General features: G+C 34.6%; 1 protein-coding gene across 1 annotated transcript in view; it reads right to left on the bottom strand.

The window, feature by feature from the left end:
* The window catches only part of ATRNL1 (attractin like 1), a 563691-nt gene that overhangs the window by 408436 nt on the left and 135565 nt on the right, over window positions 1-19690 (bottom strand). The window contains exons 14-17 of the mRNA XM_069459886.1: window positions 15682-15814; window positions 9209-9390; window positions 3680-3893; window positions 1873-2061 (exon numbers count right to left, since the gene is read on the bottom strand). Of these exons, the coding sequence (XP_069315987.1) occupies window positions 1873-2061; window positions 3680-3893; window positions 9209-9390; window positions 15682-15814 (718 nt within the window). The remainder of the gene's footprint in view (window positions 1-1872; window positions 2062-3679; window positions 3894-9208; window positions 9391-15681; window positions 15815-19690) is intronic.

Raw genomic sequence — 19690 nt, 5'->3', positions numbered from 1 at the left:
TCAAAACAATAGATTCACCACCAGAAGGGATCTCAGAATTATGAAGTTACTGATTGCTAACTGGAACAGCTTGCCTCTCAGAGGAAAAACAAGAAAGCTAAAGAGAAGGAGGGAAGGAAGGGTGGATGGGCAGATAACACACATTGCTGCTGGAATACTTATTTGTACTTCATCACAGTCATGTTGCCAGGGGCTGCTTCTATAGAGGGAATGCAAGAAAGCCAATGGTCTAATAAGAAAGTCCTGAAGACCTCCCTTCATATGCTGTGGCCATTCTCTCTCTCTCTCTCTCTCTCTCTCTCCCTTTCACTCTCTCTCTTTCTTTCTCGGAGAAATAAATAAACTTTTACTTACAATACACACATGACTTTAACAGATGCTGGACTCTAAGTGATTGCTATTTTGTCTCCTTTGACTGAATTGTAACTGCAGTTCCTTTGGGGCCTGGCACAAACACACCGGTATGTAAATCAGATTTACTCATTTCAAAACCTGCCTGTTGCAGGTTACAGTAGTGGGAGAAAAAATAAAAATAAAAAAACTAAGGACTTTTGGTCACTGTTCAACTTCCCAGATGCTCAGGTGTTGAGAAGTGAGGCATTTAAGGAGAACAAAACATCTCATTTTACCTGTTTCTGTTCAAACTTAAACAAGTGAATGGATATTTCGTTTTATTCAAATCAAGGAATCCCGGGAAGACATAAACTTGGACACCAACTTTATCTCAGATAATTCTGCAGCTAACTGTGGAGGTGAAATGGTAACTTTTGAGCCCCTGAAAAGCATGTTATTCCAAAAAAAACCCCAGACATTCTGGATCAATCACAAGAGAGATAGCCCCCAATGAGTGGGACATGAATGAATGAATTTAGAAGCAGGTGGTGGGAGCAGCAGGAGTAAATAACATTGTACTCTCTTTTTCCAAATATAAACAGACCAATTAATTCAGGTTCCTGATGAAAAGGTGTATTTTTGACAAGCCTCAGTGTCAGAGAATGGAATGTGGAAAGATAAGCCATATTCTCTGTTCACGAGAGGCTAGCTGAGACCAGTACCTTCTCCTTCTCCCAAGCAGAAGGAACTTCAAATGGTCTCAACTTCCTACACAGCCACCAACTGATATCAGTAGCATTACACAAGTCCCTTGGCAGCTACATTCTGAAGCAAGTTGTCTTTGTAAGCAAGGGCACTCTCACAACTACACAGTACACAATATCAAAGATTTAGGTGCATCTTCATCCTACAGTCCTTATAAAACATGAGACCAGCAAGGGGCAAGCTCTTTCTCCTGAAATGCAACCCATGGCAAGTCCAGTACCACCCTGCTGACATGACTTTCCAGGTGATGCCAAGACTGCATCCTACATTTGCAGCAGACATATCAACAATAAGATATTCTTGCCAAAAATGATTACTTGAATCTAATCATGAGGAAACAGGTAAATCCAAATGGAGATACTTGCAGAATAACTGGTAGAGATTCTTTAAAAATATCAAAGTCATGCAAGAAAAAGACATGGGAACTATACTGCATTAAAAGACACTAAAGAGACCCAGAAAAGCAATATGTGATCCTTGAGGTGAACACTATCATGCAGTGTCCTGCTGTCTGCACATACACTCAGCATTTGGGGAAGGGAGGGAGAGCACAAATTTGGCAATTTGTTAATATTTAGGGCAAGATACCTAGTGGAATTCAAAATGACGATATAATATAAATCAGGGGCTAATAGTACTTCGTTTTAAAAATGGCTATGGCAATATTGTTTTTCACTTTTAGAAACTTCCTCAAATGTTTAATTCCTTTTTCCATTACAGGAAAAGTGATGCATGTTGCTGTTAAATGAAAAGTCACTCTAGATAAATACTTACGAGAGCAGGTGGCAGTTTGCCACTCTAGACACTGTCCATATGGAAAAGAGATTATATAAGCATTAGAGTCAACACATCGTTTTGTACTGCTGCACCACATACACTCCATGCCGTTGCTTGTACAGTTGGAACACGATGTCCTTAGAGAGCATGGCTTTTTGCATGGCCTTGCATTTTGATTTGGACTAACTGGAATAAATCAACAAATATAATTATTTCATTTGTTAACTTCATTTTAACGCAAGTGTATGAGTTTGTTTGTTTTGCTGTTCAGGTAATGTTTCAATTAAGCCAAGTGTGGCATTATAACATGATGACGTAAATGAAAATAAAGATGACATGTCACAATTTTAAAATTTATTAAATTTGAAAATTTCAAATTCCCTTGAAATTTTAATGCTTTACAAAGTATATAAAGTTGTATGATTTTAAAAATTATTAATAGTAATATAATCTGTGACCTGGTTTGTCTATCCATTAGCTGAATACTATGTACACTAGCATTGTTTACTTTATCAGCCACAATTTTTTCCACAAATCTTCCACATCTTATCAAAGTCCTATGAGTGAATGTTTCTCTGATATAAACAAACAATACAATATAATTTACCATAAAATATTTATATGAAATACAATATTTATCATACCCATTACGATGGCTATTATTTAAAAATAAAAGGCAATCAATGTTGACAACGATGTGGAGAAATTGGAATCTTTGTGCATGGCTGGTAGAAATGTAAAATGGTAGAGCCTCTGAGGAAAACAGTATGGTGATTTCTCAAAAAATTAAACATAGAATTACCATATGACTTAGCAATTCCACTTCTGACTATGTACCCCAAATAAGTGAAAGCATGAATTTGAACAGGTATTTGTATATCCACATTCATAGCAGCCAAAAGACAGAAGCAACCCAAGTGTCCACTGATGGATAAATAGATAAAATATGACATAAACATACAATGGAATATTATTTAGCCTTAAAGAGGAAGGAAATTTTGACACATACTACAACATGAATAAACTTTGAATACATTACACTAAGGGAATAAGCCAGTCACAAAAGGACATGTACTATGATTCTACATATGATTCTACTACGAAAGGTACATACAATAGTCAAATTCATAGAGATAGAAAGTATAATGATAGCTTCCAGGAACTGGGAGAAAGGGAATGAGGTGTTATTGTTTAATATATACAGTTTTTATTTTGCAAACTTTAGAAAGCTCTAGAGATAGATGGTGGTGATGGCTGCACAACAGTGTGAATGTACTTTATGCCACTGAACTACACACTTCACATGGTAAATTTTAAGTTATGCATATTTTACCACAATAAAAAATACAAGATTCAAAGAGAAAAGAATTCAATATTCCTTTCTCACCTAACAAAAATCCATTTCAAAAGATTTTTGCAGAAATCTTTCTTTTTACGTGACAGCTCATATAATAGATCTAAAAGATTAAAATCAGCCTCAATCATTAATGTTAAAGACAAATCTTTCTCTCAGACACTATTATGATAAAAGTAAAAGTTATTAGCGAATTAAGAAAAAATTGTTGCTATACTGTAACTACAATCATATGTTCATAATCTCACTATTTCAACTAAAATAAAGATTGTGTAAAACAACAAAAGTTTGTTATTTTCACAAGTTAATGCTGAGATCACTAATAGTAAGTGGGAAATATGGATAAAAATAAAATTTACTTAAATATCAGGCTATTCCCTAGAAAGACGTAGTGAGAAGAGGGGTTGGAAACATATTTTTAAAGAAATGCTAATTTTCTAGACTACTTACCAACAGGTTTTTCGCAGATAAGCCCATTTGCCATAGATGTACAAGGATTAGCTTTTAAGCCTGCCACTGTAGCCTTTTCTAGATATGCACAGAACCCAGAATCATTTGGTTCACCAGGAAGCCACTGTAGTGTTGTGTTTGTAAAAGGAGACATGTCTTCCCATCCCCAATAGGATATATTGATCTTGCGCAAGCCTACCCAAGGTGATACTTTCTGTAAACAAGCAGAAAAGGGGCATTTAAAGAAAGTTAGATGTAAAGTATTTTATGTCATATTCCTTAGCAAATAGTTCATTATCATTAAAAGTTACATGTGAAAATACATAAAACTAACTTTCTAATGACATTTAGTATCAAGGATAATTACCAATTATAGCATGTTTTAGAGAATGATGTAGACTAGAACACTATTTTTAAAACATAGGTTTAGTCTTTAGCTACATGATTGGGGGTATTTAGCCTTTGTGAACCTCAGTTTTCTCTTCCGAGTATCAGGATATAAATACTTACCTTATGAGGCAAGATCACTAAAAATCTTAACATATTGCTATTGCTCCTGGTGCTATTACTACTATCAGTCTAATCAGTTATCGGGTTAAGAATCTAAAGATAAATTGTCATTGTCTGCACTGTGTGAAAATATAAAACAAAGTCAACCAACAGTATATAGAGTCTGAGTGAAGACTTCATAACAGGACTTTGCAAAAGCACTGAGAGAATAACAACTGCTTCTCTCCTAGTTCATACCTCTACTGCTACATTTGGACTTCTATGGAATTTTAGAAAAATTAATGTCATATAATTTCAATAACAAAGAGATCAAGAAAGCTAATAAAATCTGACTCTTGTGCCTAAAATTTAACTAACAGAGGTTGACAAATGCCACATAACTATTCTTAATGTTCTCATTAATGTTTCAAAATTAGCTTGAAATCAAAATCTATTCCATATTGATATACCTTATTTTAATCATTACTCAACTTTAGTTATCTGATGATATCAAAAAACAGTGATATGTTCTTGATCTAAGTTAATACTTTTACAAAATTCTATTAGATTATAAACACCTCTATTTTAATGTATGTGATAATATATTTATTTTCTAAGATGCTAAGCTACCAATATTATATTACAATGCAAAATGATTTCAAAACTGCACATCATTCTTTCTTTTATGTTATGGACTGCCAAGGTAGAGAAAATTATTTCTCCATCTTAGTCTTTCACAACACAGAAATAAGATATTTACATCTAGTATTTACTCTAATAATGTTGTACAAATGGTCCCACGGAGCTTAAAAAGATAGCCATACACCTAGAAATTTCTAAAGTGTATAAATACAAAGAACTTAACATAGTAAGCACTCAACAAATATTTCTTGAATAAAATTAAAATATCTTCTGAATTTTCATTAAGTAGAGTACTGTACACATAGCAGGCCATTAATAAATTTTGCTGAACAAAGTTTATTGAACTAAAGATGGTTATTTTCCACCATCCAGAAGAAAGCCTGAAACAGAGATGGTCCTTAATAATAATGTTTCTAATTATAAAAATACACATGCTTCTTAACATTGTAACCATTATATATTACATACATTATTCTGAAAAATATTTTTATAACAACAAAGCTATAATATTTTTACAGATCTTGATAATAACAGTAGGAAGCAATGCAACATAGGCATTTCAGATTAACAATTGTGTTTCACATTACAGCAATTCTGCTATATTCTGGAACTATCTATAGTAAAGACAAGTCATTTAAAATGAAATATTACTCCCTAATTCATCATGATAAGAATCTGAGAGGAAGAGGAGAAAAACAGAAAAATGAAGCTGCTGATAAAACATTTAAAGTAACTATTACTCAGTAAATGACCTGGACAGGCAGTTCATTATCTTATGAAAGATAAATTACTACATTACGAAAATTTACTACAGCACTCCATAAATCATTGTAACATTTCATTAGCCATTCCGATAAGTAAATGATCATTTGACCCAAGATATCGCTTTAAAGTGCATGAATTTGTCGATTTTTATTTTCCAAAGAAGGGTTATCTTAAGTTTATACAACTGCAGTGACTCAGGATATAATTCATTTTATATAAAGATATGCTTAATGGAATGTCACCTTATAGAAGTTTCCACCTTTGAAATCTTGCTAAAGCTCAGCTTTCTGATAAAACAAAACATTCTTCATTTATAGGGCATGTTAGTCAGCAAACTAAGTCTAACTTCTTAACACAACCAAAATAATTGTTAGTACAATCATTTTTATTTATCTTAATAGTAATGTACAAGAAAAATAAGCAACACAAAGAATCTTGAAATATGCAACTTCTGAAATAGTACATTTCAAGTTTATATTGCAAGAATTAAAAATAGTAGGTTTTAAACAAGGAAGAAAGCAAGAGAACTCTAATGCCAAATACTAGTACTTCTAAAACTCAGAGAATTTGGATCTGCCAATAATAAGCTCTTCATAAGTGATAGGTTTTCAGTAGAACTAATTTTCACATGTTCATTGGTAATTGTCTCTCATTTTTGTAGTTAAAGAAATGAAGCTCCCGGCATCACAAGAATATAAGCAGATCTTATTTTATGTTGTATGTTCCATATGCTAAAAATAAACCTTACACATATACCTTGTGACATTTCTCTAAAACATTATAAAAGCGATAGGTCTCTCCTACATGTCATCACATATATCTTATCCTCTGGCCATTAAGCTGGTAGCACTCATACAGACAGGTGAGAAAAAAAATGTAGGCATTTCTCTAGCCTCCTTACAAATATCTTCATGTGCTGCCCAACTCCAAGTCCATCAAAATATAGATAATGCAGCCCTCTAGGAAACTCTCCTTAAGTCCACATTACTGGTTAGATGCCCATTTTCTATCCATATATTCCACTCTGTGAGCATCCATCATTGCAATTATCACACTTCAGTATAATTAGGTTTGTCTGTCCCTCCACTAATCTCTTTGAGAACAGTGATTATCTTTTGATCTTTGTATTCTCATAACCAGTAGGTTGCCTTGCTCAATATATCTGTATTCACATATATGTGTCCATGCTCAATATATGTGCACTAAATTGATAAATATTGGTCTATCCTTCACAGAAAAATACCTACAGTTCACAAAAAAATGGTTTTATGGATCAATTGTTCATACAAATTTAATTATAGTTATTTCTTTACCCTGTCAATTAATCCCAGGCATAGAAGAAATCTGTTATAAGACCAACAAGTACCATATTGGGATATCCACTTCAAATTATTTGAATATTTATAAAAGCCAGAGAATATAATTAATTCATCAATTTTACTAATGGGGGAGAGGGATTTGGCTCTACAGACAGAAACTGGAATTAGAAATTAGAATTAGCCATTATTGATACTCATGAGAAATATACACACTAATGCATTACATCACAAAAATTAGGGTTGGCAATAACAATGAACTGAATGTCCATACAAAAATTTTAGGAGTGATGTCAGCAATGTGGTTGACTAGAGATGCCTGGCATTCATCCCTTCCACAAGAAAGGACCATGGCAACAGCTAAGATTGAGTGGAGTGTCAAAGGGAGAACACTAGATTACAGTGGGGGTTTGGAAATACTCCTATGGTGATTGGAAGTCCAAGAGGGAAAAACGGAGGCACCAGACCTCTGCAGCCCCATGACTAATCTGGATCTAATCTGTCTACAGTTAGGAGGGACTTTCTGTCGTGGGGCAAAAGTAAGCAGAAGATCACCACCAGCCTCCCTTGCCACCACAAACACCTACAGTCCTTACTACAGGAGAACCCCACAGTCCTCGCAAGCCCGGAGCCCAGTTTGGAGAGCTTCCAGGAATTCACACAGCCGCATTCCCCTGGATGACCCTGGATTAGAAGCACAAAGTATGCATTTCCCACACTTCACCCACACCCTATGAGCCAAGCTGCTATAGCATGGCATCATCTGCACCCAGACCCACCTTTAGAGTGTACCCTTCTCTGGGGGCCAGTAGCCACTACACCTCTCCAGCACTGGGCTCCATCTTCATTCCACCAAGCCATCATGAGTGGCTAATGCCACAACCACAGCTGCACAGAGCCTGGGCCCAGGATTGGCTGTGACTCTGGTCCTACATAGCAGGAAATCAACCCCTGCCACCATACTTCCAGCTGGAGGAACAGTCAGTCTGGCAATCCTACTGAGGGTGAGCCTGCTATTGAACCAGCCAACCCATTACATAGCCTCCCCTAAGCAGGAGAGATCCTAGGGCCTCCAAGCAACTGATATTTCCCCACGCCAGTGGAGTGGGTATGTGTCAGGAGTTTGAAACCAGCCTGGGCAACATGGTAATGCCCCATCTATACAAAATAATTTAAAAAATAAAAAATTAGCCAGACGTGGTGGCATGTGCCTATAGTCTCAGCTACTCAGGAGGCTGAGGCAGGAGAATCACTTGAGCCCAGGAGTTGGAGGCTCCAGTGAGCTATGATGATGCCATTGCACTCTAGCTGGGCAACAGAGGGAGACCTTGTATCAAAAAAAAAAAAAAAAATCTAAAAAGAGACAATGAAGGACATTATATAATAATAAAGGAATAATTCAATGACAGAATGTAACAATTGTAAATATATATGCCCCTAACATTGGAGCACCCAGATGTGTAAAGCAAATATTAGTATAAAGGGAGAGATAGAGCCCAATACACTAATAGGTGGGGGTTTCAACACCACACTCTCAGCATTGGACAGAACATCTAGAAAGTAAATTAACACAGAAACACTGGACTTTAACTGAACTTTAAAAGAAATGAACCAAACAGACACTTACAGAACATTTCAACCAACAGTTACAAAATAAACATTCTTGATATCAGCCCAAAAAACATTCTCCAAAATTTTTGATATGTTAGGAGACAAAACAAGTCTCAAAAAACTGTCAAAAATAGTAATGATACCAAGTATCTTATATGACCACAATGGAATAAAACTAGACATCAAAAACTAGAGAAACATTCAAAGTGATACAAATATATGAAAAGAAACAACATATTCCTAAAGTAGCAATGGGTGAAAGAAGAAATTAAGACTGAAATTTTAAAGTTCCATGAAACAAATGAAAATAGAAACACAACATACCAAAACCTAAGGGACATAGCAAATGCAGTATTAAGAGGCAAGCTTATAGCAATAAATGCCTACATCAAAGAACTAAAGGGTTAGGGTTAGGGTTACATACACATGTTTCTAAGTATATTTATTCATATGAGATGACTTCTTGGTAAGGTAATGCTGTAAATTACTGGGCAAAACACAACATAGTAATTTGTAAAATGTTTTTATCAAGTACACATACAGAATGAGTTCCTCTGCCAATTTGCTTTCAAAATCAGTTCCATTTTTATTTCCAAGATTAGTAAGAGTAATGTAATAAAAAACAGAAAGAATGAATCGTTCCTAAGAATTATGAGATTATCATAGCATATTTCCATAATATGGAAATATGGAGTATAGATGGTACCTGCTGTGTATACTTCTGTATTTCATCCAGAACAAATTCTACTTCTTTTGAGGTTGTTAGCGAAGCAAGATTTCCACTAAGATTGTAGCAATAAAGTTTTGCATTGTCATAGCTTTCTCTACTGGAATTAATTCTAAGACAAGCATCTCCAATATGATTCCATCCTTCTCCACAAAGGTGAGCTAGTAAAAAAAAAATTATACCCATTTTCAGATTACCAAAAAGCAAATGTACTTTAATTAATTATTTCACAATTCAAAATATAACTTCTGTATTTAAATTATTTTTAAAAATAAAACATTTTAAATATTTAAATATAATATTCCAAACAAAATGTGTCAACAGTTTGGTGGAGAATGAAAACAAAAGATCCTCATTTTTCTTTACTTATTAAATATGAGCTATGGCTCTAAGTCATCTGTTAAAATGTGTTGACTGCTAGGTTTTCTGTATAGTCAACTATATTGGCATATGGAATCTCAATAAGTAAAACCAGTATTATATTCATGTCTCAAGGTCTAGTTTACAAAAGACAAGGCCACTTTAATAGAAAAACAACCAGCACATAATAAAAGCAATTTCAAATTTATTCCTTTGAAATAACTAACCTCTAAATCTAATTTCCACAGCTCAGATATATTGTTTTGGTATCAGTTGGATTCTTTGATTCTTTAATTGTAAGTATAGATAGAGAAGTCTCATTTCACTTATGTTTAGTAAAGAAACTATAATCTTACCTTTGTAATGTTTATTTTTACACAACTACCCAGCTGCCTTTCTGGAGGTTAAACATACTATTTAGTAAGAGTAGTTTATGCATAGAGTGCAAATTAAACATTAAACATTGCCTATTTTCTAAAATACAGGTTTATAAATACATTAATAAAGTTAATCTCTACTATGTACTAATTAATAATACAATGTTTCATTAACACACTGACTTAAAAACTTAGAATACATTAAGTCTCTATATCACATCAAATATATTAGTGCCTCTGCTATATGAAAGGTCTTAAATGCACTACTGCAGCCCATATAAAATTGTTCTAAAGCAGTAGTTCTCAAGTTTTTGGTCTCTAAATCTTAAAAATTATTGAGGGCCCCACAGAACTATTCTCTATGTGTGATATATATATTGATTTTGACCATATTAAAATTAAAACTAATAATTTTAAAAATATATTCTTTTTGTTTGTTTGTTTGTTTTTCAGCTCATTAAGGGGGTACAAAAGATCAGGCTATATACATTGCCCATGCCTCCCCATCCCCCCGAGTCTGAGCTTTAGTTGTGTCCATTCCCTAGACAGTGCACATCACTCTCATCATGTAGGTGTGCACTCCTCCCCTCCCCCTACCCCATCCCCCCCAGTCAGAACTTCAATCGTGTCCATTCCCCAGGCAGTGTGCATCGCACTCATCAAGTAGGTATACACCCATCCCTTCCACCCAGCCCCGACCTCTGTCCAATACCCAATTGGTATTAATCCCAAATGTCAGATTGTTATGGGAGCACATTTTGGTTATATACAATGACTATGTATCGCCTAAGCCAGAACTATGTGCCCTTCCCCCCATAGTGTGCTCCACACCCATTAGTTGTGAGTTTACACACCCCCTCCACCCCCTCCCACCTAACTAGCACCTGATAAATATTACTTCCATGTGAGCACCTCAGTGTTGATCAGTTAGTATCAATTTGATGGCAAGTATATGTGGCGCTTGTTTTTCCATTCTTGTGATACTTCACTTCTAAGGATAGGCTCCAGATCTATGCAGGATAATATAAGAGGTGCTAGATCACCATTGTTTTTTATGGCAGAGTAGTATTCCATGGTACACATATACCACATTTTATTAATCCACTCATATATTGATGGGCACTTGGGTTGTTTCCACATCTTAGCAATTGTGAATTGTGCTGCCATAAACATTTGAGTGCAGATGTCTTTATTATAGAACGTCTTTTTTTCCTTTGGGTAGATGCCTAGTAGTGGGATTGCTGGATCAAATAGTAGGTCTATCTTTAGTTCTTTGAGATATCTCCAAATTACTTTCTACAGGGGTTGTACTAATTTGCAGTCCCACCAACAGTGTAAGGGTGTTCTTATCTCTTCAAATCCCTGCAATCATTTGTTATTTTGGGACTTTTTGATAAAGGCCATTATCACTGGAGTTACAGATATCTCATTGTGGTTTTGATTTGCATTCCCCTAATGATTAAAGATGTTGAGCACTTTTTTATAAGTTTGCTGGCCATTGTCCTGTCTTCTTTTGAAAAGTTTCAGTTCATATCCTTTGTCCACTTTTTGATGGGGTTCTTTGATTTTTTTCTTCTTAATTTTCTTAAGTTCTATATAGATTCTTGTTATCAGCCCTTTATTGGATGTGTGGCATGCAAATATTTTTTCCCATTCTATAGGTTGTCTGTACACTCTAATGATAGTTTCCTTGGCTGTGCAGAAGCTTTTTAATTTCATCAGGTCCCATTTATTTATTTTTGTTGCTGGTTTGATTGCTTTGGGGGTCTTCTTCATAAATTCTTTCCCTAGGCTGATGTCCATAAGAGTTTTCCCAACATTCTAGAATTCTTAAGGTTTCACACCTTAGGTTTAAGTCTGTTATTCATCTTGAGTTGATTTTTGTGAGAGGTGAGAGGTAGGGATCCAGTTTCAATCTTCTGCCTGTGGCTATCCAGTTTTCCCAGCACTATTTATTGAATAGAGATTCTTTTCCCCAGTATTTATTTTTGTTTTCTTTGTCAAATATTAGATGACAATATCAGGATGGTTTTATATCTACCTTCTCAGTCCTGTTACAATGGTCTATATCTCTGTTCTTGTGCCAGTACCATGCTGTTTTGGTTAGTATAGCCTTGTAATAAAGCTTGAAGTCTGGTAGACTGATGCCTCCTAATTTGTTCTTTTTGCTTAAGATTGCTTTGGCTATACAAGGTCTTCTTTGGTTCCAAATGAAGTGTAGAATTAGGTTTTCGAGATCTGTAAAGAATGATGATGGTATTTTGATAGGGATCAAATTAATCCCATAGATCACTTTAGGTAGTATGGACATTTTAACAATATTGATTCTGCCATGAGCATGGTAGGGTTTTCCATCTATTTACATCTTCTACAATTTCTTTTCTCAGTGTTTTGTAGTTATCCCTATATAGGTCTCTCATCTCCTTTGTTAAATATATTTCTCAATATTTGCTTTTCTTTTATGATATTGTGAAAGGTACTGTATCTTTGATCTGATTTTCAGCTTGACTGTTATTGGGTATATGAATGCCACTGATTTGTGTGCATTCATTTTGTATCCTGATAATTTACTAAATTGATTTATCAATTCCAGGAGTGTCTTGGTTGAATCCCTGGGATTTTCTAGGTATAATACCATATTGTCAGCAAAGAGTAAGAGTTTGACCTCTCCTGCCCCGATTTCGACAGAATTAATTCCCCTCTCTTATCTGATTGCTCTGGCAAGGACTTCTAGCACTATGTTGAATAGAAGTGGAGATAGTGGGCAACCTTGTCTGGTTCCAGTTATAAGCAGGAATTCTTTCAATTTTTCCACCTTCAGTATGATATTGGATGTGGATTTATTATATATGGCTTTAATAACTTTAAGGTATTACCCATCTATGCCTATTTTGTTAAGAGTTTTTTATCATAAAAGTGTACTGGATTTTGTCAAATGCTTTTTCTGCACCTATTGAGAGAATCATACTGTCTTTGTTCTTGCTTTTATTTATGTGGTGTATTGCACTTACAGATTTGTGTATGTTGAACCATCCTTGCATTTCTAGGATAAAGACCACCTGGATGCACCCAACACAGAAGCACCCAGATACGTAAAGCAAACCCTGTTTGATCTAAATAACATGATAAACAGTAATGCCATAGTAGCTGGGGATTTCAACACCCCACTGACTAAACTGGACAGATCCTCCAAGCAGAAAATAAGCAAAGAAACAATGGACTTAAACAGAGCTCTAGAATAAATGGGTCTAATAAACATCTACAGAACATTCCACCTAAATAAAGCCCAGTATACATTCTTCTCATCAGCTCATGGAGCTTTCTTTAAAATTGATCACATACTAAGCCACAAATCAGATCTCAACAGATTTAAAAAAAATAGAAATTATACCATGTATCTTCTCAGACCACAGTGGAATAAAATTAGAAATCAATTCCAACAGAAACACTCACCACTTCACAAAGCCATGGAAATTAAACAATCTATTGATGAATGACTATGGAGTCAAGGAGAAGATCCAGATGGAAATCAAAATATTCTTCGAACTAAATGATAACGGGACACAAGTTATCAAAATCTGTGGGATACAGCAAAAGCATTCCTGAGAGGAAAACTAATAACATTAAATGCCCACATCCACAAGACAGAAAGCTCACAAATCAACAAGCTAAGAAACAGTCTCAAAGAACTACGAAATGAAGAGAAAAATCAAACCTAAACCAAGCAGAAGAAAAAACTAAGATCCCAGCAGAATTAAATGAAATCGAGAACAAAAGAACTATACAGAAGATTAATAAAACCAAAAGTTGGTTTTTTGAAAAGATAAACAAAATTTACAGCCCTCTTGCTAGATTGACAAGAACTAGAAAGGAAAAGACTCTAATAAGCTCAATTAGAAATGAAAAAAGGGGAAGTCACTACAGACATCAAAGAAATACAAAATCTTTGAATACTATAAAAATCTATGTGCCCTAAAACTACAAAACATGGATGAAATGGACAAGCACTTAGAAGAACACAACCTTCCTAGGCTCAATCAGGAAGAAATAGAATTCCTGAACAGACCAATATCAAGAACAGAAATTGAAGCAGCAATTAAAAACCTTCCAACAAAAAAAAAAGTCCCAAACCAGATGGGTTCACACCTGAATTGTACCAAACTTACAAAGAACTCACACCTACACCACAGAATTTATTCCACAACATTGAGAAGAATGGTATCCTCCCCAACTCATTCTACGAAGCCAATATCACCTTGATACCAAAGCCAGGAAAGGACACAACAAAAAAAGAATACTACAGACCAATATCCCTCATGAATATAGATGCAAAAATCCTCAACAAAATCTTAGCAAACCAAATTCAACAGCACATAAAATAATAATATAGAACCTCATTACAAGTTCATTCCTCCAGGTGCTGGGATGTCTTTCCCCTTTATGCTATATAAACAGGCCCAAAGGAGATATAACCTCAAATTCCCTTCCCAAGGGAAAGCAGCTGGCAGTTCAAATTAGGTTCTGGAATCAAAAAAAAAAATAAATAAGAGAGACTAATGAATGAATAGGGGATGGACAGATAGATAGAGCAAAATGTTAACCATAGAATCTAGGGTGTGGATATATGTCCTCTCTACAATTCTATTTTTCTACATGTTTGAAATTTTTGGTAATAAAATGTTTGGGGAGAAACATTACAACTTAAATAGTATGTTTTATTTTTTAAAAAATTATAGTTTCCAAATTTAAAAAATAGTGAGTTGAGTGGCATTGTGTTACATTTTTACAAATGTCTTTAATATCGGGCTTATGACAACTATATTCCCCTATCAGCTTCTACATTCAATCTATTGGGATAGCATACAACAGGTAGCCCCTGGAAAACTCCATGGTAAACCCATAACAGAATGAGAATTACAAAAGCAAATGACATCTTAGTATTGTTAGTCTTGACTTCATGGACCCCCTGAAAAGACATTGGGAACTCCCGTTCTTTGATAGTTACTGTTCTAACGATTAAATTGGGTACCATGAATAGCTCCAGAGTTTGGATCATAGTAATCCCTTAATAAACTGTAATTATCATTTAATGAGATTGTTTAGGATGCCCTTGTTTCCATTTTGAGGCCACATACATAGCAGTCTGCCCAGTCTTCTTGAATCCAGAGTACCAAATCACTACTTTTCCTTACCATGCAAAAGTTTTGTTAAATTATGTTCTTTTTCACCTCACTGAATCAAGGAAAGATTTAGATTATTTTTGCCAGTCTCCTCATTTTTTTCCATGAGATAAAAAAAAGCTGATTGACAAATATTTTAAATACATATATATAAAAATGCTATAATTTATAATAAAAAACAGTAGAAAATATTCACCGAATTTGAACAATAAAGGTCACTTAAAAACAAATCAATTATGACAAAATGTTGATATTTGTTAAATCTGGATATTAAATCTGAGGACTTATTATTTCCTACAATTGTTAAGATTTTTTTAAATGAAAAAGTAAACGTAAACATCTTAAAAGAATTAGAAACCAATATATAATTATAAAACTTTTCTTGTAGTAACAATGTTATTATTACTACATTATAGTTTGATATTCACTATCGCTTTAATTTTAGAAAATGTAATGTTCTTACTAAATGCACTTTACTATACCAGTATTCATCTGTAGACTATAAAACTCAGTTATCAAATTTTGAAATCTTTACCTGGTAAAGCCTGGCATTCTTGTTGTCTCTGATCCCACTGGCAATTCAAGTTTAGTGAACAGCTTTTACAACTGGTAAGTTTGTTACAAATCTGTTCATTTCTCACATGACATTTGGTGTAGTTTTTGACAGACTAGAAAATTAAAAGATAAAGTATGTTATTTTTCCTTTGTACTGCAATGATTCTTAAACTTTGGTGTATTTTTAAATCCCCTGGTGAAATTTAAAATACAAATTCCTAACTCCAAATCCAATTCTACTGAATCAGAATCCTCTCATTTAATTCATTAATTTATTAAATTAAATTAAATTAGACCTAAAACTGCCTCTACATGTAGTGAACTACAACTTATCTTAGTATGCAAACAAACTGCAACCTAACTTACAAGTGTATTATTGTAACAGATAGCTAAATCTCAGCCAATCATACTAGCTGAGCTTCAGCCAATCACAGGCTGCCAACTAATCAGACCATGTCCATAAAAAACCCACCATCAAGCAGAACAAGAGTTAATTGAATACCAAGGAAATGCTTTGGCAGATTTTCATGCTAAGTCACCCAGTATTGAAATAATTAAGATATGCAATTTTAATGAATTCCATAGATGTATCCAAGTCAAATTACTTGTGATAACCTAATTAATAAACAGTGCTATGTACCTGAATTTAAGAAAAAAAACTGGTATTTCAGAGTATGTAAATCCAATATTAAGCATGGACTATGGAGAGCCTGGATGGCTACCCGATCACTCCTGAGTCCTTAAAGCTTCCATTATTAAAATCTTTGTGCCCTGTGACTTATCATGGAGTAGATAAAATAATACAAAATATTTAAAAAGTTGATGAGATGACTGTTCTAAAATTTCTAAAGTGGTTTATAACCAATATTTGGTTTGTCAAACCCATAATTCTGGTAAGACAATTAAAAACCTCAGAAGACACATTTCAGGCACCTGCTAGGTCATTTGAACACTTACAGATGGATTTAATTCAATTACTAACATCAATGCATATTTTCTGGCTGTATGAAGCTTTCCAATGCAGGGTGGCTAATACAAAAATAGTAGCTAAAAGGTTATTAGAAAATGCTCCCCTTTGGGAATGATAGTGGATAACTGGGGGGGGGGGGCGGCGGGGAAGAGAGAGAGAGAAAGAAAAGGAAATGCTCTTTTATGAAGCATTCTTGGAGAAATCTCTAGCAGCAGAGATACTCATTTCAATGGACAAGTTATAAAATAGTTAAATAAGATATTATACACAAAATGGCATTAGGCAAAGTTGACTGGATTGCCTTTGTCAAAAGTACTACCAATTAATGACAATCAGATCCACTTCCACTGAAAAACATAAATAGACACCTTATAAAATAGTTGCTGTAAGGCCTATGCCCCTAAAATAGAAGCTCATGTATCTCTTGCTCTTATAAACTCAATATTGCAAGATGTTAATGTATTATGACAAAGTATATTTTCACTGGGTAAAAGAAGTACTTTGTGACCCACCAACTGATGACAACCAGACTTTTCATGATCTAGCACCTGGAGACTGGGGCTTTGTGAAAGACATCAGAGAAAGACTACCCTTTAATTCTGTTGGATGGGACTATACCAAGTTCATCTCTGCAGCAAAACTTCAGGGCCTTGAGCCTGAGCTTTGGATCCACATCTCTCAACCTAAAAGGGCCCCTCCAGACTTTGGGGACTGTACATTCATTGGAGACCTCAAGGTAAAATGACCAGGGAGGTTTCTCCTCAGAAGCAGATGACGTCCTAGATGCAAAAAGCTTTCCCAAGATCACAGATCAAGACTTTTCTCCTTTGTCATCATGAAACCTTTGCTCCTTTTTCTCTTTTCCCTGTGTCTCTTTTCTGTTTATACATGGCAAGAAAATGAAATAACTATTATTTCATAATTGATAGCTTCCACAGGGAATGTAAGTGAATGTTGGATATGTCATGTTAAAGTAAATCATTATATGATCTTAGAGATTCTCTGGTTCACCTTATAATAAATTTCTCTGATGTTCCAGTGCAATATCTCGTCTTTTATATAGGGTTAGGCTTTTAGATTTACATATTCAGATTCCTTGTTTAAATCTAATAGTAGAAAAAAAACCTATGATGAGGGCTTTTTAGTTAAATTATGCCAGAAATTAAATAAAAAAACCAAAAGAAAGATAATTCAATAGTTTGTGGACAAATTTGTAACCCTGATCCCTTAATTGTTGAAATCCTTCAATCATGCAAGGATTTAACAATGGAACCTTAGACAAATATTACTAGTGCTTCGCTACTGGTGATCTCTAAGTCACAGGCAGAGAACAGTCTGCTGTGTTCCTCTAGGATATATTTTTATCTGTTCAACATTTAACAACCAACCATATATGTGGGCAACTTCATGTCTCAATAAGTGGAAAATAAGGGGCCAATGTGGATTACAGATTCTAACAGTATTGTTGTCACTCTACAACAAATTGGAGACTGAATATTGATCTATACCTCTTAAATTACACTATGAAATAAAGAGAAATTTGCCACCAAGTGTAAGTACCTCTAAATAGGCATCTTTTGGTGGAATGTTCCTTCCTTGGCTTGGCATAAATGTAAATGAGGTTATAACATCAAATGGATGCACAGCTCATTGTATGGGTGGAAGGGCACACTTGTAGCCCTGGCTTGGGCAAGGCTAAGGCATTGTAAGTAACTGAAATGTTTGTACCCCCATAATATTCTGAAATTTAAAAAAATAATAAAAATTAAAAAAAGAAATCTGTCTCAAACATTAGCTACTATATAGCTGAATCTATTTCAAAGGCTATAGTTGCCCATTCTCTAAGTTCTCTTGCTAAAGTTGTTTTAGAGAACATGATTGCTTTGGACTATCTGTTGGCTGAGGAGGGGAAGTATGTGCAATTCCTGCGGCACACGGATAGTATGTCTGGTAGGGCAGAAACACAGTTATCACAAATCAACAAACAAGCTACTTGATTAAAACAAGTAGATGCCTCTTTTGGCTCATTGTTGATATATTTGATTTTGATTGGTTCAATTCATGGGGGCTCCTATTAAGGAGTATACTTCACACTTTTAGTATTATCCTTCTGATAGCCATAATAATAGTCTCCCTAGTATGCCATATTATCTCAAAAGTCTTAAATGCTCATATGAAGCCATCTGTCATATATCAAATGTTCTCACTGTGGTTAAAATAATAAAAACACAAAGAGAATGTAAAGAAACATCCAATTGACTTCATGATGTGAATTGTGAATTCCATACTGAGACCAAACAAGTCCATTATAATGTGACAGAAGTAGCATCAATGTCCAAGGTTTCAGTTAATCTCTCAAAATTGAGAGCTGACCAAAAGGTGAGAATTAATTTGGCCTAACTCAGTATGTAAGCAAACTGCAACCTAACTTGCAAGTATATTATTGTAACAAATAGTTGAGTCTCAGACAATCACAGGATACCAACTGATCAGACCATGAACATATAAGGCAAATGCCTCATCACACCATGCCCAAATAGGGCAAATGCCAAGCTGAAACCAATAAAGCTGTTTCAGTACATACCTTCCTTTCTCTGTCTATTAATACTATCTGCCTGTGTTGCTGGGAGAAGCTCTCTGAACTTCTATTGGTTCAGGGTGCTGCCTGATTCATGAATCATTCTTTCTTAAAATAAACTCTGCTAAATTTAATTTGTCTAATGTTTTTCTTTTAACAAGTTAAACTATTGTTCATGGAATTGGAATGAGTGCTTATTGAAAATAAAGGGTGCCACTTACAGAATTTGAAACAAACCACCCAATGAAAACTTTTTCTAGTGAATTTGAAAATAGGCTTCCAATTCAATAAATAAAGTCAATGTACAAAGTCATTGCCCTTAATGATGACAAGAAATGATTTTAGTCTTAATAATACTATCATGCAAACCCTTGGGAATGAAGCAGAAATGATAAATTATAAAAGTTAAAAAGATACTTTATGAAAATCCAATACAATCTG

The sequence above is a fragment of the Eulemur rufifrons genome, chromosome 28, assembly GCF_041146395.1.
Source record: "Eulemur rufifrons isolate Redbay chromosome 28, OSU_ERuf_1, whole genome shotgun sequence".
Lineage (NCBI taxonomy): Eukaryota > Metazoa > Chordata > Mammalia > Primates > Lemuridae > Eulemur > Eulemur rufifrons.
The sequence above is the reverse complement of the archived record's forward strand: the minus strand, read 5'-3'. Positions and strand labels throughout refer to the sequence as shown.